The sequence below is a fragment of the Hypanus sabinus genome, chromosome 2 (assembly GCF_030144855.1).
Source record: "Hypanus sabinus isolate sHypSab1 chromosome 2, sHypSab1.hap1, whole genome shotgun sequence".
NCBI classification, from domain to species: domain Eukaryota; kingdom Metazoa; phylum Chordata; class Chondrichthyes; order Myliobatiformes; family Dasyatidae; genus Hypanus; species Hypanus sabinus.
In genome coordinates this window covers 87,084,316-87,107,629 of record NC_082707.1, presented here as the reverse complement: position 1 = coordinate 87,107,629, position 23,314 = coordinate 87,084,316, and the positions used below count along the sequence as shown (strand labels likewise).

Here is a 23,314-nt window from a genome sequence, read left to right as displayed (position 1 = left end):
GAACTGCAAGATTCAGTGTTGAGTTTTGAGGGTTGCTACCTGCTCAGGTGGAGGAGGAGTTCTGTTCCTCAAGCTTAGGTTGGTTATCATTGCGACAACACAAAAGGACAAAGGCAGAGAATTAGAATGGACATGATGAAGAGAATTAAAGAGACTATTAAGTAAAAGCTTGTGGTCATCCCTGTGAACTGAATAGAAGTTCTCTGCAAAATGACTCCCTAATCTTCATTTGGTTTCTCTGAGGTAGAGGAGACCACAAAATCAACACTGAATGCTGTGCACTAAACTGGAAGAAGTACAAGTGATTCACCTCTCCACCTGGAAGGAGTATTGGTCCCTTGGGTGGTGGGGAGTAAAGGTTTAAAGGATGGGTGTGTTTATCTCTAACCATTACATGGGAAAATGCATTGAGAAGGGAAGTGCCTGTCAGAGTTGGAGAATGAATCAGGACTGACAGAACAGTCCCATCAGAAAGGTGAAAAGCGAAAGTGAAGATGTAACTGGTGGAGGAATTCTATTGAAGATGATTATGGTGGATGGTGGAGTGGTAGGCAAAAATAAACTATACTTTTGACATGGATTATGAGTGAAGTTGTTCAATATAAGAGTGAGTTTAACTGGACAAATTATTTTGGTGGTGGACTGATCAGATGCATGTTCAAGAAAGAGGTGAAAATCCTTCATACCATCTTGTTGTGGTAAGGAGATGCAAAGGGATTGGATGTTCATCGTAAGTATGTGTAACTGGCATTTAGTAACTAAAATGTTCAGTTCCTTGAGAATCCCTGAATCCACAGCACTAATAAAGCATCTTGTCAATTGTGATGTATTTCCAAGCCACGTTCAAACATGCTTCCTCATGAACTTGAATAATGAGTAAGCAATGCCTTTGAGCTGTGGTGGGTTTCAGCTGTCTTGATTTGTAGCTGAAAGAAGTCTCACATATTTTGGTGTTTGTTTCATGCTTTACAAGAATAATTGAAACTGAAATGGTGTCATCACCCTTAACAAATGAATCTCAGGACTGTATACTGCGACATATATGTACTTTGATAATAAATTTACTTTGAACTTTCCCTTCCTCGTTCTCAGTAGAGACCTGGAAATGGTGGTTGATGTACTCTTCACCGAGGCCTTCTAAACACCCATTGAGAAGGCATGCTTCCTTTGATGAAAATAGGAATTTGTCTGGAACGCACTGACCAGTGCCAAACTAATTTTCTATTGAAAAGATTCAAAGTTCGAAGTCCAAAACTGAATTCCATTTTATTTTTGTGGTCCTGAGTAATCTGTGAATCATTGGTTGGTGGCATCGACCTCCAGTAGATTTCACCTTGCTGTAATTCCTCAATAAACCTAACAACTTTTAGAGCTGGGCAATAAAATGCTTTACACACGTACCCTGCCTGTCCCCTGTTAACTCCTTTGCTCCCTAGGATTTATGTGGGAAGAACCAATGAGCAACAGACTCATGCTCAACTTCTCTTTTGATAATATGCTTTATTGAGTTAAGCATCCAATCTCATGGCATAGACCCAGAGTTAACCACTTTGACTGAATCTGACAGCTTCACAACAGTTAGATATTGAATGTCAGTCTAATTCACTGCTGTCAGCTTCTGGTGGTTTCATCCCTGTCCCATTTCCAACCAAGTTCCAAGTGCATAAAGCTAGATAATAAAATGGTTCATGCTCTCTCACCTGTTCACCTTTCAGCAGTTTGAGCAACGCATCCCTCTTATCTGGTCGTGTCATAACAGCATGTGCTGGGGCTTCCGCTAAGTTACAGTTCAGGAACTGATCAACTGAAGTTGTGGTCCCATTTTTGCACAACAGATAATAATTATCAGAAGTCAAGTTGCGGTTCCAGTCCAACATTCCATTCCCTAAGAGCAAAAGTGATTCAAATAACAAACTTCGTACATATTCAGCAGTCTTTAACTCAACCACTTCCCTAAACTGCATTTTTTCTATGCTTTTAAACATCCAAGTGGTCATTTATTTCAAACATTCCTTGAGGTGAATGGAATACTGGTGACTTGGAATTGATCCTCCGCCATTAATGCTAAATGGGTTGTGTAATCAGGTCAAAATTTTGAGCTGTTTGAAGCTGCTTGAAGCCGCTTTCAGGCCAATGGAATGAATTTAGGAGAGAGAGTGCAGCATTATTTTATTTTCCTACCAATGAGCTGTAAATTTCTGTGTTTAATGCATCAATATTAACTATAATTCATCAGATTCATCTGTTATGAAATTCTAAATACTCGCCTAATTTTAATCATCCTTAATTACTGGCTGGTGCTCTGTGTATCCTACTTTCTCCAGAGAAGAATTTCTTCTCTGGAGAAGAAACTACCATGCATCCAATGGGACAACTGGTTTTCAGTATGTGAAAAGTTATGGTGACAGCCTTTGTAAAATCATCTTCAATTTAACTGTTAATGGTTGATGCCATCAAGAGACCTAGTAACATTTGAATAGAAGTAAATCTGCAGTGATATTATTGCTATAACTCTGATTCATTCTGGTTTGACTACACAGTTGAACCTGGACTGAGTAACCCGGATTGGTTTTGCCTTATAAATTCAGGCAAGTGCATTTCTACAGGTTTTACGGCATTTGATCTCCTCCATCAGTGTAGTTACTGTACACGCACAACATCATCCACACTAGTGGAGATATTTTACATCTTCGTCATACCTCCAATCTCTGTAATTAACTCTATTCACTCCTTGGCCATCCTCTACCCTCTGCTTTTTAAATGCTATGAAAGCTTGAACCACCAACATTGTTATCTGCCATCCTTTACCTACCTTCACTCCAGCCCTTCAGAGCTACTTTTCTCTACTGGCAAATCATCTTCATTTTATTTATTTATGTATGTATGTATTTGTTTGTTTGTTCATATACAGCACTGAATAGGCCCTTCCAGCTGAGTAGCCCAGCAACCCTTTATTTAACCCTAGCCTAATCATGGGACAATTTACAATGAACTTACCCATTGGTAAGTCTTTGAAAGGAAGCCCATTCAGTTGCAGAGAGAACATACAAACTCCTTACAGACAGTAGTGGGAATTGAACCTGGGTCGCTGGATCTGCAAAGGGATGTACTAAACACTACACTACCATGCTGCCCTCTGGTCATAATCTTTAGCCTGGGGATTGACCAGCCCAGCTCTGGACAAAGTAGAAAATCATGGCAGAACTTCTGGCACACAGAGCAAAGACATCCCAAGAGATCCACATACCATCAGTGTTCTCAGACACAGTGGTGTGCCTAATGAAAGCCACATCACCCTTTTCAACCAGGCACCTGGAAGAGACATAGGCAAATTTATTGTTAGTCTAGACTGTAAGATCGACAAGTTAGGATTACTACTGCTCATTTACTGGGGAATCAAAATGGTGCCTTGGTATGAAAGTGTTTACAACTAGATTCTGGGCAGCAGTTGATGGGAATTTGGGGAGAACAAGGTACAGAAAAATAAGCGGTGGGCTGGAATTGCTATGAGCCAACATAGAGTTGATAGGCTGAATGGTCTCCCTCTACATAGGAAGGAAATGGGACATGCCATGCCAGAGGCCATGTTGACGATGGAGTTAGCATGTGCTGGAATAGACAGAGCAGGCTGATAACGATGCCAATTATTGTGTAGTGAGGACAATCTGGCATTTGCAAGTGCTGCTAACTCCATCCTTCAACCTCACTTAGCTGATCATACAGACACTTCTACAAGGCACTTCTACTACCCAAAGAGCAAAACTTAAAAGGATCATTGATTACTTGTGCACTAACTTCTCCTGGCTGCTGCTAGATGTCAGCAACTGTTTGTTGGTTACCAGCTGTAGACTTGTCTCTACTTCACATAGTCTGACTGACAGGGGTGTACAGATGTGCCTTTGGAACAAACCAGATGATGCCTTAACTGGGAGATTGAACACAGCAGGACAAGTTATGCAGAGAAGGAGGAGGAGGAGGGAGTAAAGTCGCCATGAATTTTCAGAGAAAATTTCTCCTCTTTGCAGATGTCAACATTCAGCCTCTGAGTTAGATACTTTACAAAATTCCAGGCTGACACATCAGAGTGGTGCTGCAGGACTATTGCACAGTCAGGCATGCAGCTCTTCAAAGTGAGGTGTTAAATTAAGTGTTACGGTATGCAGCCAACCTCGCCAGCTCCAGGGGTTTAGATGCTCCAGTTTTCTGCAGTATGGATAGCTGGCATTGAATTGACTTTATTTCTTCCATCCTTCGCATACATGAAGAGTAAAAATCTTTATGTTACGTCTCCGTCTAAATGTGCAATGTGCAATCATAGTAATTTATAATAATTTATAATAAATAGAACGGTCAATGTAACATAGAATGCACACAAATCAGTGCAAGTTCATCAGTCTGATGGCCTGCTGGAAGAAGCTGTTCCAGAGCCTGTTGGTCCTGGCTTTTACGCTGCAGGAGCACTTCCCAGATGGTAGCAGCTGGAACAGATTGTGGTTGGGATGACTCTGGTCCCCAATGATCCTACAGGCCCTTTTTACACACCTGTCTTTATAAATATCCTGAATTATGGGAAGTTCACAACTACCAATGCCGAGGTACAGTTCCCTTTGAAGATTCAGGCCTGCCCCACTAATTGGTGGCCATGTTTTGGTGCCAGGATTTGTATATTTAAAGAGCACCTGAACTCAGGTTCGGTGCTCAATCCATCAGATCAGCTTTGTTTCACTCTTTGATTGTGTTTAGGATTTCTGTTTTATTTGGATTCTCGTCGAACACCAAGTCAAGATCCCTGTTTTTATCTTAGTCTTCTAAATGTGTCTCAATTCTAGTCCCGGATACTCCTGCAGTTACTCCTTACCATCCTTGCCTAGGTTTCTTGTTAAATTAAGGAACCCAATGCCCCTTCAGAGGGGCGTGAAACATACATGGCACAGGTTTTGAAGTGAAGCACTGGAGCCTGCATTATAATCCAGCTCAATTTCTCTCCCAAACAGCACTAAAAATCCAATTAATCGAGTCATAGAATCATGGAAATGATGCTGAGTCCATGGCATCCATCAATCAGCTATTGATATTATTCTTACAATAATGCCATTTCATTCTCCCCACTTTCCCATCAACCGCCCCCAGATTTTACCCCCCACCCAAGCACTAGGGAAAATATACTTACTAACCTACATGTCTAGAAGTCTGACATAGCAGTATTTCAGTTGAGTAAGGAAAATTACAGTGGTATGAGAGAGGAGTTGGCCAAAGTAAATTGGAAAGAGCTGCTGGTAGGGTTGACAGCAGAGCAGCAATGGCCTGAGTTTCTGGGAAAAAAGCAGAAGGTGCAGGATAGATGTGTTCCAAAAACAAAGAAATACTCAAATGGGAAAATATTACAACCTTCTCCTGACAAGGGAAGTCAAAGCTAATATTAAAACAAAAGGAAGGGCGTACAACAAAGCAAAAATTAGTGGGAAGATAGAGGATTGGTAAGCCTTTAAAAACCTACAGAGAGCAACGAAAAGAATCATTAGAAGAGAAAAGATGAAATATGAAAGCACACTAGCAATATCAAAGTGGATAGTAAAAGCTTTTTCAAGTATGTAAAAAATAAAAAAAACGATGAGAGTAGGTATAGAACTACTAGAAAATGAGGCGGGGGAAATAATAATGGGGGACAAGGAGCTGGCTGATGAACTAAATGAGAATTTTGCATCAGCCCTCACTGTGGGAGACACTAGCAGCGTGCCAGGTGTTGAAGGGTGCGAGGGAAGAGAAGTGAGCGCAGTTACTATTACAGGGGAGAAGGTGCTCAAAAAGCTGGAAGACCTAAAGTACATAAGTCACCCAGACCAGGTGAACTGTGCCCTAGAGTTTTGAAAGAGGCAGCTTTAGAGATTATGGAGGCATTAGCAATGACCCTTCAAATATCACTAGACTCTGGAAAATGTCACTCCACTCTTTAACAAAAGCAGAAGGCAGCAGAAAGGAAATTATAGACCAATTAGCCTGATCTTAGCGGTTGGGAAGATGTTGAAGTTAATTTTTAAGGAAGAGGTGATAGCGTACTTGATGACACCCAATAAGATAGGACAAAGTCAGCATGGTTTCTTTCAGGGAAAATCCTGCCTGACGAACCTGTTGGAATTCTTTGAGGAGATTAAAAGTAGGATAGATAAAGGGGATGTAGTTGATGTTGTATATTTAGACTTTCAGATGGCCTTTGACAAGGTGCCATGAGACTGCTTACCAAGTTAAGAGCCCATGGTATTACAGGAAAGTTACTGACATGGTTAGAACATTGACTGATTGGTAGTAGGCAGTGAGTGGGAATAAAAGGATCCTTGTCTGGTTGGCTGCCAGTGACTAGTGGTGTTCCGCAGGGGTCAGTGCTGTATATAAATTATTTAGATGATGGAATACATGGCTTGTTGCCAGGTTTGCAGATGATACGAAGATTGGTGGAGGGGTAAGCAGTGTTGAGTTAGACCAGAAGATCACAAGACGTAGGAGCAGAATTAAGTAATTTGGCCCATCAAGTCTGCTCCACCATTCAATCATGGCTGATCCTTTTTCCCCTCCTAAGCCCCACTCCCCAGTCTTCTCCCTGTAACCTTTGATGCCAATTCCAATCAAGAACCTATCAATCTCTGCTTTAAATAAACCCAATGACCTGACCTCCACAACTGTCTGTGGTAACAAATTTCACAAATTCACCACACTCTGGCTAAAGAAATTGCTCTGCATCTCTGTTTCAAATGGATGACCTTCTATCCTGAGACTGTGCCCTCTTGTCATAGACTCACCTACATTGGGAAATATCCTTTCCACATCTATTCTGACTAGACCTTTCAACATTCAAAAGGTTTCAATGAGATCCCCCCTCATCCTTCTAAATTCCAGTGAATACAGACCCAGAGTCATCAAATGTTCCTCTTATGATAACCCTTTCATTCCCAGAATCACTCTTGTGAACCACCTCTTCTCCCTCCCCAATGCCAGCATATCTTTTCTTAGATGAGGAGCCCAAAGCTGTTCAGAATACTCAAGGTGAGGTCTTATCAGTGCCTTATAAAGCCTCAGCATCACATCTCTGATCTTGTATTCACAACCTCGAAATCAATGCTGACATTGCATTTGCCTTCCTCTCCATCGATTCAACCTGCAAGCTCTTTTAGAGTATTCTGCACAAGAGCTCCAAATTCACTTTGCATCTCTGATTTTTGGATTCTCTCCCTTTTAAAAAATAGTCTGCACTTTTATTAAATTAAATCTCCAATTAAAGTGCATGACCATGGATTTTCTAACATTGTATTTCATTTACCACTTTCTTGCTCCTTACAAACATAGAAAACCTACAGCTCAATACAGGCCCTTCGGCCCACAAAGCTGTGCTGAACATGTCCCTACCTTAGAACTACCTAGGCTTTACCCATAATCCTCTATTTTTCTAAGCTCCATGTAGCCATCCAGGAGACTCTTAAAAGACCTATGGTTTCCGCCTCCACCACTGCCACTGGCAGCCCATTCCATGCACTCAATGCTCTCTGCATAAAAAACTTACCCCTGATATCTCCTCTGTACCTACTTCCAAGCACCTTAAAACTATGCCCTGTCATGCTAGCCATTCCATCTCTGGGTAAAAGCCTCTGACAATCCACACGATAAATGCCTCTCATTATCTTGTACACCTCTATCAGGTCACCTCTCATCCTTCATCGCTCCAAGGAGAAAAGGCAGAGTTCACTCAACCTATTCTCATAAGGCAGGCTCCCCATTCCAGGTAACATCGTTGTAAATCTCCTCTGCACCCTTTCTATAGTTTCCACATCCTTCCTGGAGTGAGGCGACCAGAATTGAGCACAGTACTCCAAGTGGGGTCTGACTAGGCTCCTATATAGCTGCAACATTACCTCTCAGCTCTTAAACTCAATCCCACGGTTGATGAAGCCTAATGCACTGTATGCCTTCTTAACCACAGAGTCAACCTGCGTAGCAGCTTTGATTGTCCTATGGACTTGGACCCCAAGATCCCTCTGATCCTCCACACTGCCAAGAGTCTTACCATTAATGCTCTATTCTACCATCATATTTGACCTACCAAAATGAACCACCTCACACTTATCTGGGTTGAACTCCATCTGCCACTTCTCAGCCAAGTTTTTCATCCTATCAATGTCCTGCTGTAACCTCTGACAGCCCTCCACACTATCGACAACACCCCAAACCTTTGTGTCATCAGTAGATTTACTAACCCATCCCTCCACTTCTTCATCCAGGTCACTTATAAAAATCATGAAAAATAGGGGTCCCAGAACAGATTCCTGAGGCACACCACTGGTTACCAACCTCCATGCAGAATATGACCTGCCTACAACCACTCTTTGCCTTCTGTGGGCAAGCCAGTTCTGGATTCAGAAAGCAATGTCCCCTTGGATCCCATGCCTCTTTACTTTCTCAATAAGCCTTGCATGGGGTACCTTATCAAATGCCTTGCTGAAATCCATATACACCACATCTACGGCTCTACCTTGTGTAATAGTGGTTTCTCTCCCATGTTAACTGCTAAGGTTAATAAAATGGCTTCTCTGTAATGTAAAGTAACATGGGGTCTCTGTTGTTCTCAGCAGCAGGTTGTTTTGGTTATAATTATTGATAACGGGTTTACTGTCCAATGGGAGAAGTGCTATTCCTTCTTATAAACACAAAGTACACTGCAGATGCTGTGGTCAAATCAACATGTACAAACAAGCTGGATGAACTCAGCAGGTCGGGCAGCATCCGTTTCAACGTTCATCCAGCTTGTTTGTATGTATTTATTCTTTCTTATGTCTGGGAACCTGGGTGAAAACCTCCGTGCATGGTCAGGGAGGCAAGCGAAGAGGACGGACGTGTGGGGAGTGGACAGAGTCCCGGGATGACGGATACCTGAATTTGGCAGTGGGGAGGTTATCGGAGGCTCGGAGGTCATTGTGGAGGATCCGGAGGCGTGAGCTCCAATGCATTCAACTTTCTTGTGCACAAAACTGGTGAATTTACTGATTTGGCACCTTTATTTTATTTGTTTCTACTAACCCTTCACCAAGGAATAATTATAAAGTGCAGTCATTTACTTGCATATTGTGTACTGTCTGATATTTTATGTCGCGGGTTTGTACCGGTGTGCGTCACACAATATCCACACCAACGCAATTACAGTGTTGGCGGGGTCACCACCGGTTTATCCTAGATGAACGAGAGTCACTTGGGGGTGTAGTTGCTACATTGTTTAGTCACATCCACAAAAAATTCAATCAGGCTCGTAAGGCACAACCTGCCTTTGACAAAGCCATGCTGACTATTCCTAATCATATTATGCCTTTCCAAATGTTCATAAATCCTGCCTCTCAGGATCTTCTCCATCAACTTACCAACCACTGAAGTAAGGCTCACTGGTCTATAGTGTCCTGGGCTATCTCTACTCCCTTTCTTGAATAAAGGAACAACATCCGCAACCCTCCAATCCTCCGGAACCTCTCCTATCCCCATTGATGATGCGAAGATCATTGCCAGAGGTTCAGCAATCTCCTCCCTCTCCTCCCACAGTAGCCTTGGGTACATCCTGTCTGGTCCCAGTGACTTATCCAACTTGATGCTTTCCAAAACCTCCAGCACATCCTCTTCCTTAATATCTACATGCTCAAGCTCTTCCGTCCACTGCAAGTCATCCCTGCAATCACCAATATCCTTTTCCATAGTGAATACTAAAGCAAGGTATTCATTAGTTACGTCCGCTATTTCCTCCATTTCCAGAGACACTTTTCCTTTGTCACACTTGATCGGTCCTATTCTCCCCTGAACATTTGCCATATTTCTTTTGTACATTTCCGTTTCTAATTTATGCTTCCAAGTTCCTGTCTGATAGCCTCATATTTCCCCTTACTCCAATTAAACATTTCCCTAACTTGTCTGCTCCTATCCCTCTCCAATGCTGTGGTAAAGGAGATAGAATTGTGATCACTATCCCCAAAATTCTCTCCCATTGAGAGACCTGACACCTGACCAGGTTCATTTCCCAATACCAGATCAAGTACAGCCTCTCCTCTTGTAGGCTTATCTACATATTGTGTCAAGAAACCTGCCTGAACACGACTAACAAACTTTACCCCATCTAAACCACTCACCCCAGGGAGATGCCAATCAATACTTAGAAAATTAAAATCTCCCACCACGACAACCCTGTTATTATTACTCCTTTCCAGAATCTGTCTCCTTATCTGTTCCTCGATGTCCCTGTTACTATGGGGTGGTCTATAAAAAACACCCAGTAGAGTTATTGACACTTTCCTATTCCTAACTTCCACCCACAGAGACTCCGTAGACAACCCCTCCATGACTTCCTCCTTTTCTGCAGTGGTGACACCATATCTGATCAACAGTGCCATGCCCCCACCTCTTTTGCCTCCTTCCCTATCCTTTCTGAAATATCTAAAGCCTGGCACTTGAAGTAGCCATTCCTGCCCCTGCACCATCCAAGTCTCTGTAATGGCCACAACATCATAGCTCCAAGTGCTGATCCAGGCTCTAAATTCATCCGCTTTATTCGTGATACTCTTCACATTAAGATAGACACATCTCAAACCATTGGGCTGAGTGTGTCCCTTCTCTATCACCTGCCTATCCTCCCTTTCTCACTGTCTCCAAGCTTTCTCTATTTGTGAGCCAACCTCCCTTTCTTCCGTCACTTCAGTTCGGTTCCCACCCCCCAGCATTTCTAGCTTAAACTCTCCCCAGTAGCCTTAGCAAACCTCCCCACCAGGATATTGGTCCCCCGGGATTCAAGTGCAACCTATCCTTTTTGTACAGGTCACACCTGCCCCAGAAGAGGTCCCAATGATCCAAAAATCTGAATCCCTGCCCCCTGCTCCAATCCCACAGCCATGCATTTATCCTCCACCTCATTCTATTCCTATACTCATCTGTCACATAGCACAGGCAGTAATCCCAAGGTCCTGCTTCTCAACTTCTTAACTCCCTATTCTCCTATTCTGCAGCCTCTTTACTTCCTCAAAACTATGTGCCCCTCTATCATCTGCGATCCTTGCCACAAAGCCATCAATTTCATTATCCAAGTCATTGACATATAATGTAGAAGAAGTGGTCCCAACACTGACTCCAGTGAAATCCCACTAGTCACCCTCAGCCAACTAGAAAAGGCTCCCTTTATTCCAACTCCTTGCCTTTTGCCAGTCAGGCACTGTTTTATTCATGCTAGTCTCTTTCCTGAAATTCCTACAATGTCTTTGGGATGTGAAATTAAATTAGAGTGCCTGAAGGAACCCCTCAAGGGGTTATGAGGAAAACATACAAATTTCACTCAGACAAACGCAAAATGAGGATCAAGCTCGGGCTGCTGAAGTTGTGAAGCAGTGGCTCTACTTGGTGTATAATATAACTGTGCCCAGTTTATCAGGTCATTTATTCTGTTATGGGCAGAAGACTCTTGGGGATAGGATTCATGAGTGTTTGGAAAACCGTGGCCTAATTAAGAAGAACCAGAATGGCTTTGTATGGGGCAGGTTGTGTTTTACGAACTTGACTGAGCTTCTTGACAAGGTGATAAGGGTGATTGATGAAGGTAGAGCTGTGAATGCTTTTTAACATGAATTTTAATAAAGTGTTTGACAAGGGAGGCTGATTTAGGATCTATGTTTCTAATTCAGAACTGGCTTGCCCATCAAGGCAGTGGTCTTGCTGGAGTGATCTTCCTCGGAGACCAGTACTGGGCCCTTTGCTTTTTGTGATGACTATAATTGACCTGGATGAAAATGTAGATGAGTGGGTTAGTAAGTTTTCAGATGACATGAAGAGTTGTGGTATTGTGGACAGCATAGGAGACTGACAAAGAGTACAGCAAAATATAGATCAGACAGAGATATGGATGGAGAAATGACAGATGGAGTTTAACATGGCCAAATGTGAAGTGTTGCATCTATATGGATCAAATGTAAAGAGACAGTACTCTGTTATCAGCAAGACTCTTAACAGTGTTGAAGAGCTAAAGGATCTTGGGGTCCATGTTCGTAGTGGCTACACAGGTTGATGGGGTGGTTAAGAAGGCATATGGCATACTTGCTCTTATTAGTCTAGTTCTTAAGTACAAAAGTCAGGAAGTTATGTTGCAGCTTTATAAAACTTTAGTTAGTCTACATCTAGAGTTTTGCATCTCGTTCTTGTGACTCAGTTATAGGAAGGATTTTGAGGCTTTGGACAGAAGGCAGAGAAGGTTCACCATGATGTTGCCTGGTTTAGGGGGCAGGTGCTACAATGAGAATTTCACCACAATCTCAAGTAGTTTTCTCTGGAGCAGTTAGGCTGAGCAGAGACTTGAAAGAGGTTTATAAGATTATGAGAAGCATAGATGGAGAAAAAAGACAATATCATTTTCCCAGGGTTGAAATGTCTAACATCTGAGGGCATGCATTTAAGGCAAAAGGGAATACGTTCAAAGGAAATGTGAGGGGCAAGTTTTTTTTTACACAGAGATTGATGGATGCCTGGAACGTCTGCACGTCTGCCTGGGGGGGGGGGGGGGGGTTGGGAAAGGCAGGGACATTGGAGACTATTAAGAGACATTTAGATAAGTGTGTGACTGTGAAGAAAATGGAAAGATATGGACCTGGTGCAGGCAGAAGGGATTATTTTGTTGGCCATTTCATTACTAATTTAATTGGTTCTGCACAACATTGCAGACTGAAGGGCACATCTTTGTGCTGTATTGTTCTATTCTCTATGTTCTAAACTCATGGGATTTTATTCTGTTGAACATGGCTGCTGAATTTCAAGAGCAGCAAAACATTAAGGCTCTTTTCTCTGATGCAGAGTGTGTATCATGGTTATGGAAAACATATTGTGAAAGCTTGTGTTTATTTACCTGAAGGCTCCACTGTAGCCTAAGTACCTCTCGTTGGTATTGGCTTCACACTTGTCTGTTGACTTTTCACTGCCGATGCACAGGGAGCACAGGTTAGGATGCAGGGAAGCATCTGCTCCAGGGGCGCAACTCTTGTTGAAAAATGTAGCTTTATCCAAAAATAAAACAAATATTTATAGATCTCCAGAGCCAGTCTGTCTATAACGTCAAACAGTTACTTTAGACGATCTGAATCCAACAGCAGTTTGTCTGTCTTATTCAGTGAATCACAGAAACATAAAGCTCAGAAGCAGGCCTTTCTTCCCAAATTGTCCAAGATGCCAACGAATGCAGTAGTAACATGGATAGCATGAAGAAAAGCACTGTCTATTATCAGCATTATGTTATTTTCTGATGATCCACCGTTTAATCCACTCTGCTTGCCACCTGCACCATAACACAGAACTCCCCTACTCTTTTTTCCTGCACTTTCCCCAGACCAGGAATCAAGTTCCAGGTCAAATGCACGTACTGTGACCTCTCCCACAGTTTGGTAAGTATTAATGCAGACTGCCAGGATTACAAGTTAGGAAGTCAGAAGACTAGCTGGTGTCAATATTAAGTGGCTTTGTGAACCCCCTTATATCCCTACAATCCCTGGATCTCTCTGACCTCTTACCAGCAAATAGCAGGTACCACAGTACAAGAATGAGGACTGCTAGGCTGGGTAACAGCTTTTTCCCCCAGGCCGTGAGATTCCTGAACTCCCTGCTACCCCCAGTACACGTTATTTATGATAGCCAGAAGCATTATACTATTTGTATTTAACTTTATCGTATATTTATCTTACATCAACTCATATACCTACAGAATTTTTATTATCCATTACTATTATTATGTTAGTATTATTTTATGTGTTGTATGTGATATTATGTACTGTGTTGTGCACCTTGGTCCCAAAGGAATGTTGTTTTGTTTAGCAGTATACATTGTGTATGACTGAATGACAATAAACTTGAACTTGAATTATCTGCTTCTGCATAGAGGCTTATCTAGATCTCAGACACAAACAAATCTACGTGTTAATAGCTCCCTTCCCTGCTCCTGCCTTCCTCACACTTTCGACTTTTGGATTCTTGCCTCATACACTCTCCCATCTATCCTAGGTACTTCTGCTGATTCCCTTGAAACTTCTTTTTGTCTCTCAGTTGTAGCTACTACAGAAATACAGATTGTAGCATCCTTGAGCAAGGGGATGCATCAAAGCATGAAGTCATTCACCATTTTGGAGGAAGAATCAAAGACAAGAAGGATATGGGAAGTAAGTATGTGAAAGGCACACGATTGCTAAGGCTGAGATGAGAACAGGACAGCAGTTACAAGGAAAAGAGCACTGGACCTTACTGATAGGCCGTTGCAAAGGGAAATGCTGCTCTTCACTCTTCACTCTTCACTCTTCACTCTTCACTGTGGAAGGACTATACAGCTGAAACTTATAGAGTGACTGATTCTCAGCCAGGAGAATGAAGAAGGTTAGGCTTTTCCTCAAATGTATAACTTGAGTTTTGTATTTTTTATTGACTTGTGCCTTCAGTTAACTTTCTTTGCACTGAGATCTTCATTTCAAGTTTACTTTACTGTCATGTTTCTGAAAAGGTTCTGGGAAAGATTTGGGCTAGCTTTGAGCAGGAGCAAAGAACTGCCCACAGGGAGTTTGCCTGCTGTCAAAAACTGCCATGGGGAGGTCTCGTCTCTATAGGCAGGTAAAGCATTTCAGATACTAGAAATCTGAAATAACTGCTGTAGATATTTAACCAGTTCAGCAGCGTCCCTGAGAATTCCCAGAATTTCAGCCTGTGCCTCAGTACCAGCCCAGTTAACCTTTTAAAGCAGGTCAAAGTCAAAATCAAAAACAAATTTATTGTCAAATGCACATACATGCACAGGTGCAATGAAACATCATATAAGCAGCATTCACAAGAAAAACACAAACTATGCACAATTTTTACAAGAAAGGACACAATTATAACATTGACAAGTCCGTTTTAGTGCAAGGCGATCAAAGACATCATAGGGATCAAGCTGCTAAAGTATAATGATTATAATTAGGCTGATTGGTTCAAGAATTGAATGGTTGAGGGAAAATAACCATTCTTGAACTTGGTGATGTGGAACTTGAGGATTATCTATCTCCTGCCCATTAGTAGCTGCATGAAGGTGCCATGGCATTGATGAGGGATTTAATTTTGTGAGGCAGAGCCACTTATTGATACCACTAATCACCTCTATCTGGAGACCAGATAGAGTCATAGGACCACAGATTTATTTAGCACAAAGAGGCCCTTCAACCCACCCATGCTGACTGAGTTGCCTACAGACCCAGTCCCATTTGTTTGTGTTTGACCCATATGCTTCTAAATCATTCCTGTCCATGTAACTGTCTACATGTCTTTTAGAAGTTGCAAGCATACCTGTCATTTTGTTCGGTGTGGAAAAACTTACCCTGTTGCCTTCTAGTTTTAGACTCCCCTACCGCTGGAGAAAATACTAACTATTCATCTCATCTGTGCCCTTTGTGATCTTACATACTTCTATAAGGTTAACCTTTAGCCTCCTTTGCTCCAGGGAAAATAGACTCAACCTCTCCAGCCTTCCCTTTTAGATGGAGCCCTCAGGTCGTGATAACATTATTGTAAACCTTCTCTGCACCTTTTCCACATCAATGGCATCCATCCTTTAGCTGAGTGACCAGAACTGCAAATGTGGCCTCACCAACATCATGGTAAGATGAAGATTATTTCAGACTATTAAAGAAAAGATTACAAGAAGAGAGATATTATTAGCCCTACTTACAATTATAAATCTCACACGCATTGATTTTTCCCTCATCAATCAATGTTCCCATGGGAATGTTCCACCCTGCAGTGCGGCCAACAGCCGTGTGACAGGACTTCTTCCCCTTCAGCTGGCTCCAGGTCAGGCTTGGATCTTTCACGACAGCCACAGCATAGTAAGAGGCTGCATGAGGAGCACAAATAATATGTGTGACACAAATCTGAGGCAGAGCTGGATGCCGGTCCATGGGAATTCTCTGCAGAAGTATTCAACTATTTGAAATTGGAGCTAGGTAGACCTAATCAATCTTGCTGTACCATTGCACGCCTGATCAGATTCTGATCAGTCATCTTTACATTCTCATCTGCCCCAGCTAACCTCTCACTCCTTTGCTCATTAAGAACCTTTCTCTCCCTCAAAAATACTTCCAGCACAGCAGGTCTTCAATAACACCAATGGAATTACAGGTGAAAGACTGTCTTAATTTGCCTCAAAGACTGCTACATGTGAAAAACTGGAAGGGCTCTTTAGGGCCTTGGGTGGTGCTGGGGGAGGAGGTGTAGGAGCCAAACTTCCATTTGAGAAATAGAGTTTAAATGACTCACGACCCTCTATGTCACCTCACTTCTGTTTTGAATGGGCAGCCCTTTCAACAGTGATCCACTTTCTGGGAAAAAACAATGGCATGACCTTGTATTGCTCTGGCACACCCAATGGTGTCCTGAAACAAAAGGTTGAAGTTTCAAACCCCACTCCAGAATCTGAGGGCAAAATATTTTCTCCTGCTCCTTCTCCTCCCTTACTGGAATCTTGTGGACTATGTGAGTTCCATGATAGATTGGGAGCCATGATAGTGTAGTGGTTAGTGTGGCTCTCTTACACCTCGGGCACTGGAGTGTCCTCTGTAAGGAGTCTAAGTGTCCAATCTGTGGAATGCGTGGGTCTTCCTCAGCTGCTCCAGTTTTCTCCCACAGTCCAAACCCGTACCGGCTCCTTGGCTAATTGGTTATCGTAAGTTGTCCCGTGATTAGGTTAGGGTTAAGTCGGAGTTGTTGGGGTCTCTGGCGCGACGCGGCTCGAAGGGCCGGAAGGGCCTATGCTGTCAAGCTAAATAAATAAAACTAAACAAACCAGCCTCCATCTTAAAGCAAAAAGCTACAGGTGCTGAAAATATGAAATAAAAACAGACATTGTTGAAAACACTCCATGGGCAGGCAATATTTGTGGAGAGAGAAGCGGGCCCAATAACAACTTATTTGAAGATGATGCAGGTCCCCTTCATTACTGAAAAACATTAGGACCAAGTACTAAGGATTGATGTGTTTCTAACAAGTCCAGAGTTTACTTTTGGGAACTAATACATTTTAGTTTTTGTTTAAATCTAGGCTTATTTAATCAACTTAATTTAAATTATCCAAGGTGTATTGGTGGAATTTGAATTCATGAAATAGATCTATTTGATTAGACTAAGTCACTAACATAATTACTATGTTGCAGTATGTTTTGTAAACATTTCAGGAATGCTGTGATATACATTGAGGGCAATGTTCCACTACCGTTTGGAGGTAATGCTGTGTGCTACCAGAGCACCAAATGGTCGCTCTTTACTCTTTATGTTATCAAACAGCTCAATAGACAGACAGGGATATTTAGTGTCACAACCAAGTGTGGCTCTATCCAGAGTGTGGCTATTATTCCCCTTCCATCTTCGTCTGGGGAATACTGTGGCACCTCTATGGCAACAGATGTTGACTACTGTTTACTTTAAGCTCTAATTTTCAACTACCGTTTTCTGTCCTGAGAAAGGCCTCTGAAACCTTAAACCACCTTCAACCCTTGCATCCAAACTTCTTGATGAAGGTTCACCCTTGGGAGAATTTTCTAACTTTTCCTGTAATGCTCAGTTGAATTGTATTTCTGAATTGGACTAAGCCTGTGAAGTATTAAAGGATCTTATTGTTTTAATGCAGCAATGTATACGGGCCTTATTGACCAGTAAGTGTATACATGTTTGAAGTGCAGAGAGTGGAGTTCATCGGTCATTACAGAGTCAGTGAGAATTGTCTGGTCATTAGTTATTTTAATACTTACATTGCCTAGTGATTACAGAGGAGGGTTTGCATGAATCAGGATTAGCTGCAAAGTAAAAGGAAAAATATGATTTTAGGCTATGCGCTCTGAGGTAAAAAATGTTTCCACCCTGCCTAACATTCAAAATATGCTCACCCCAATAAATCTCAAATACCTGCCTCACAATATCTGCCATCCAACATCTACTCATCCCAATAAATCTTGAATGCTTGCCTCATGATTAGGAAAATTTAATAGAAACTAGAAAGTTTCCTGACTCAATCGCATTCAGAAAATAAACTTCAGAGATTTTTTTTCCAATTTTATACAGATTGCAGCGCTGAATAATGTGAAGGGTCATGAAGCTGTGTGGGGTACTATTTCACAGAAGTTTGCAGAGAACGGTTGGTGAAATGGTCATAACTTTCCAGATTTCCCAGAACATTTATGAACATAATGAACTCAACAACTACAACTGTGAGAAGTGCTTCCAACTGCAGTTTCTAACAAACCACCTTAAGGAGTTGGAGCTGGAACTGGATTAACTCCAGATCCTTCAGGAGGCTGAGGAGGAGATCAATAGGACATAGACAGAGGTAGTTCACCTAATGTGCAGGACACAGGAAACTGGGTGACAGTCAGGAAGAGGAATGCAGTTAAGGAGTCAGTGCAGAGCACCTCTGTGGACAACCCCCTCAATAAAATCTATTCCACTTTGGATACTGTTGGGAGGGGGCTGCTGATCTAACAGAGGCAAGTCACGGTGGTCGGGTCTCTGGCACTGAGTCTGGCCTTGTGACTCATGAAGAGAAGGGGAAAGAAGCGGCACACTGTGCTGATAGGGGATTCATTAGTTAGGGGAACGGACAGGAGGTACTGTGGGCTAAAACTAAATTCTCAGGTGGTATGTTGCCTCCCGGCTGCCCGGGCTGGGATATCTCAGATTGAGTCCTTAGCATCTTAAGTGGGAGGGTGAACAGCCAGAAGTCATGGTCCGTGTAGGTGTCAATGACATGGGTAGGATGAGTAATGAGGTTTTCCATAGAGATGTCCAGGAGTTAGGTGCGAAGTTAAAGGGAAGGACCTCCAGGATTGCTACCCATGCCATGTGCAAGTGAGGCCAGAACAAGGAAGATTATACAGTTTAATATGTGGCTAAGGCATTGGTGTAGGAGGGAGGGCATAAAATTTTTGGATCACTGGGCTCTCTTCCAGGGAAGGTGGGACCTGTTCAGAAGGAATGGTTTGCACCTGAACTGCAGGGGGATTAGTATCCTAGCATAAAGTTTTGCTGATGCTGTACGGTGGGGTTTAAACTAGAGTTGCAGGGGAATGGGAACTAGAGTGCCAGAACAATTAGTGGAGAGGTTGTGGAGGTAGATGTTGGTAAGAGCTCAGACAAAGTCAGGAATCAAAAGGCTGACCGAGGTGCGACTAGTGTCCTGAGCTGCATATATTTCAATGCAAGAAGTATGGTAGGAAAGGCAGATGGTAGTGCTGAAGATGAGGTAGCTGGTTTACAAACAAAGGCAATGTGTAGTGAGGAGAGGCTGCTGATAGGGCAAAATTGCAGTCAACAAGGTGCAACGTAAAGGCAGACAAAATCGAAAAGAGTGAATAAAGGACTGAGGGTGATATATTTGAATGCATGCAGTATATGGAATAAGGTAGATGCAGTTGCAGACTGGCATGTATGATGTTGTAGGCATCACTAAATCATGGTTGAAAGAACATTATATTAAAAGGACAGGCAGGAAGGCAGAGGGGGTAATGTTGCTCTGTTAGAAAAATAATTGAAACCAAATCATTAGAAAGAGGTAACATAGGGTAGGAAGGTGTTGAATCATTGTGGATAGAGTTAAGGAACTGAAAGGGTAAAAAAGACCCTGATGGGAGTTTTATACAGACTCCCAAACTGTAGTAATGATGTGCCCTACAAATTACAATGTGAGCTAGAAGATGTATGCTGAAGGGGCAATGTAACAATAGCGATTTCAATATGCAGGTAGATTGGGAAAATCAGGTTGGTGCCAGATTCCGGGGGTGCCGGTGTTATGCCAAAAGTGCCTTTAAGATGGCTTTTTACAGCAGCTTGTGGTTAAGTCCACTAGGGGATCAGCTAACCTGGATTGGGTGTTGTGCAAATACCCAAAATTGATTTGAGAGCTCAAGGCAAAAGAACCCTTAGGGGAAAGTGATCATAATATGATCAAATTCACCCTGAAATCTGAGAAGAAGAAACTAAAGTCAGTAGTATCAATATTCCAGTGGAGTAAAGGGAATTACAGAGGCATGAGAGAGGAAGTGGCCATAATTGATTAGAAAAGAACACTGGCAGGGATGTTGAGTTTCTAGAAGCAAACCAGAAGGGACAAGATATATACATCCCAAATAGGAAGAAGTATTCTAAAGGCAAGATGACACAACGGCAGCTAACAAGAAAAGTCAAAGCCAACATAAAAGCCAAAGAGAGAGCCTATAATAGAGCAAAAATTACTTGGAAGTTAGAGGATTGGGAAGGTTTTAAAAATCAACAGAAAGCAACTACAATGTCATCAAGAAGGTAATGATGGAATATGAAAGTAAGCTACCAAATAATATTAAAGAGGATATAAAGAGTTTCTTCAGAAATATGAAGTGTAGAAGAGGCAAGAGTGGATATTGGACCACTGGAATATAATGCTGGAGAGGCAGTAATGGGGGCCAAGAAATGGTGGATGAACTGAACAAGTATTTTGTATCACTCTTCACTGTGGAAGACACTAACAGTATGGTGGAAGTTCCACGTGTCAGGGGCTATGAAGTGTGTGAAGTTACCCTTACTAGAGAGAAGGTTCTTGGGAAATTGATAGATCTGAAGGTAGATAAGTCATCTGAACCAGATGTTGTACACCCCAGGGTTCTGAAAGAGGTGGTTGAAGAGATTGTGGAGGCATTAGTAATGATCTTTCAGGAATCACTAGATTCTGGAATGGTTCTGAAAGTGTAGAAAATTGCAAATGTCACTCCACTCTTCATGAAAGAAGAGAGGCAGTTAGTCTGACCTCAGTGGTTGGGAAAATGTGGAGTTGATTATTATGGATGAGGTCTCCAGGTACTTGAAAGGACATGATAAAATAGGCAGTATTCAGCATGGTTTCCTCAAGGGAAAATCTTCTCTGACAAATCTATTGAAATTCTTTGAAGAAATAACAAGCAGGATAGGCAAAGGAGAATCAGTTGATGTTGTGTGCTTGGATTTTTTGAAGGCTTTTGACAAGGTGCCACACACAAGGCTGTTTAACAAGCTATGAACCCATGGCATTACATGAAAGATTCTAGCATGAATAAAGCAGTGGATAATTGGCAGGAGGCAAAGAGTGGGAGGAAAGGGAGACTCTTCTGATTGACTGCAAGTGGCCAGTGGTTTTCCACAGAGATCTGTGTTGGGACAGATTCCTCTTATATTATATGCCAATGATTTGGATGATGGAATTGATGACTTTGTTGCAAAGTTTGCAGATGATATGAAGATAGCTGGAGGGGCAGGTAATTTTGAGGAAGAAGAGAGGCTACTGAAGGACTTAGACAGATTAGGAGAATGGGCAAAGAAACGGCAGATGGAATACAGTGTCTGGAAATGTATGGTCATGCAGTCTGGTAGAAGAAATGGAAGAGTTAGCTATTTTCTAAATAGAGAGAAAATACAAAAAACTGAGGCTCAAAGGGACTTGAGAGTCCTTGTGCAGGATTTCCTAAAGATTAATTTGCAGGTTGAGTCTGTGGAGAGGAAGGCAAATGCAATATTAGCATTCATTTTAAGGGGACTAGAATATAAAAGCAAGGATATAATATTGAGTGTTTATAAAGCACTGGTGAAGCTTCACTTGGAATATTTATTGGAGTAGTTTTGGGCCTCTTAGAAAGCATCTGCTGAAACTGGAGAGGGTTCAAAGGAAGTTCACGAAAATGATTAAAGGATTGAATGGTTTGTCATATGAAGAGTGTTTGATAGCTTTGGGCCTGTAGTTATTAGAATTCAGAAGAATGAGGGGTGACCTCATTGAAACCTATCGAATGGTGAAGGTCCTTGATAAAGCATAGGTAGATGTTTCCTATGGTGGGAGAGCCTATGACCAGGGGACACAGCCTCAGAGTAAAAGGATGTCCTTTAAGAATGGAGATGAGGAGGAATTTCTTTAGCCAGAGAGTGGTGAATCTGTGGAATTCTTTGCCACAGTCAACTGTGGAAGCCAAGACTTTATGTATATTTAAGGCAGAGGATGATAGACACTTGATTAGTCATGGCATGAAGGGATTCAGAAGGCAAGAGATTGTGGCTGAGAGGAAAATTGGATCAGCCATGATGAAATGGTGGTGCAGATCTGTTGGGCCAAATGATCTAGTTCTGCTCCTATATTTAATGGTCTTATAAAACGTAAACTATGCAAACATTCAGCCATATTGCAAAGAGAATATATTGAGGATCAAAGCTAGACTAACTTTTTTATGAAGCTAGAATAGATCGATTGCAAGAGATTCAAACTGCAATTCAACACACATACGTAAAGTTTCATGTGCAAAAGTGCAGATGGAACAACTGAAGGAAAAGCTGCAGACTGAGAATTGAGAAGAGGTCTCTGTTTCCATTTCTCTGAAAACTAAACCCAAAGAATTCTCCTTCATTTTCAAGTTAACTCTTTGTAAGTGGACTTGGTTAAACAACAAAAGAATTAAGTAATAATGAAAATTTGAAATGCTGCACAGGCCACTTACTTTCGTCATAATACTCTGCCATAACTGGAACAAGGCCACATTTTCCGCCAATGTAGACTTCTCCTCCATCGAGATTTACTGCATCAGCATCTCCAAACTGTAACCACAAAACGTATTTAGTTCTTGCACATGCCTGGCCTTCCTTTTTCTCTGCAGCTTCAACCCATTGATATCTCTCTGTACCTAGAGCCATTCAGTAGAAACAGATTCCAGTTCTGCTCCTCCTGCTCCAGAAGCAGTGATGGATCAACTAGAATTTGCAAAAGGATTTACTTTTTATTTTTAGCTGTATTTTGCTTTCCCAGCTCTGGTATTGACCTTCATTAAGAGAGAATTTAAATGTGGAAGTAAGAGAGTCATACTGCAGTATTATAGGGTCTTGGTGAGGTGTTTCTGGAGTACAGATAACTCCTTATTTGCTACAAAGGGACTGCAATGAAGATACATCCATCTGGTTCCTGCAACAAAGGATTTGTTGTATTAGGAGAGATTGGGTCAAGTGAGACTGTGTTGTCTGGAGAGTCGAGGAATGAAAAGTGACCATTGAATCATAAATACTTCTCAAAAGGTGAACGGTATAAGTGCTGAGATAATGGTCGTCCTGGCTGAGAAGCCTAGAACCAGGCCCCATGATCTCAGAAAGGGGGAAAAACCATATGGGACTAAGATAAAAGACTAAGAAAATGTGGGTTTAGTACTTTTTTTAAGGATTATATGGGTTGGCACAACATGGAGGGCTGAAGGGCCTGTACTGTGCTGTAGTGTTCTATGGTT

The 23,314-nt window shown here is 42.0% G+C and overlaps 1 protein-coding gene across 1 annotated transcript in view; it reads right to left on the bottom strand.

Moving 5' to 3' along the window:
• LOC132403702 (serotransferrin-A-like) overlaps positions 1 to 23,314 on the bottom strand; it is a 134,102-nt gene that overhangs the window by 74,686 nt on the left and 36,102 nt on the right. Inside the window, exons 10-15 of the mRNA XM_059987290.1 lie at positions 22,541 to 22,637; positions 17,807 to 17,851; positions 15,734 to 15,898; positions 12,902 to 13,049; positions 3,248 to 3,312; positions 1,701 to 1,885 (exon numbers count right to left, since the gene is read on the bottom strand). Of these exons, the coding sequence (XP_059843273.1) occupies positions 1,701 to 1,885; positions 3,248 to 3,312; positions 12,902 to 13,049; positions 15,734 to 15,898; positions 17,807 to 17,851; positions 22,541 to 22,637 (705 nt within the window). The remainder of the gene's footprint in view (positions 1 to 1,700; positions 1,886 to 3,247; positions 3,313 to 12,901; positions 13,050 to 15,733; positions 15,899 to 17,806; positions 17,852 to 22,540; positions 22,638 to 23,314) is intronic.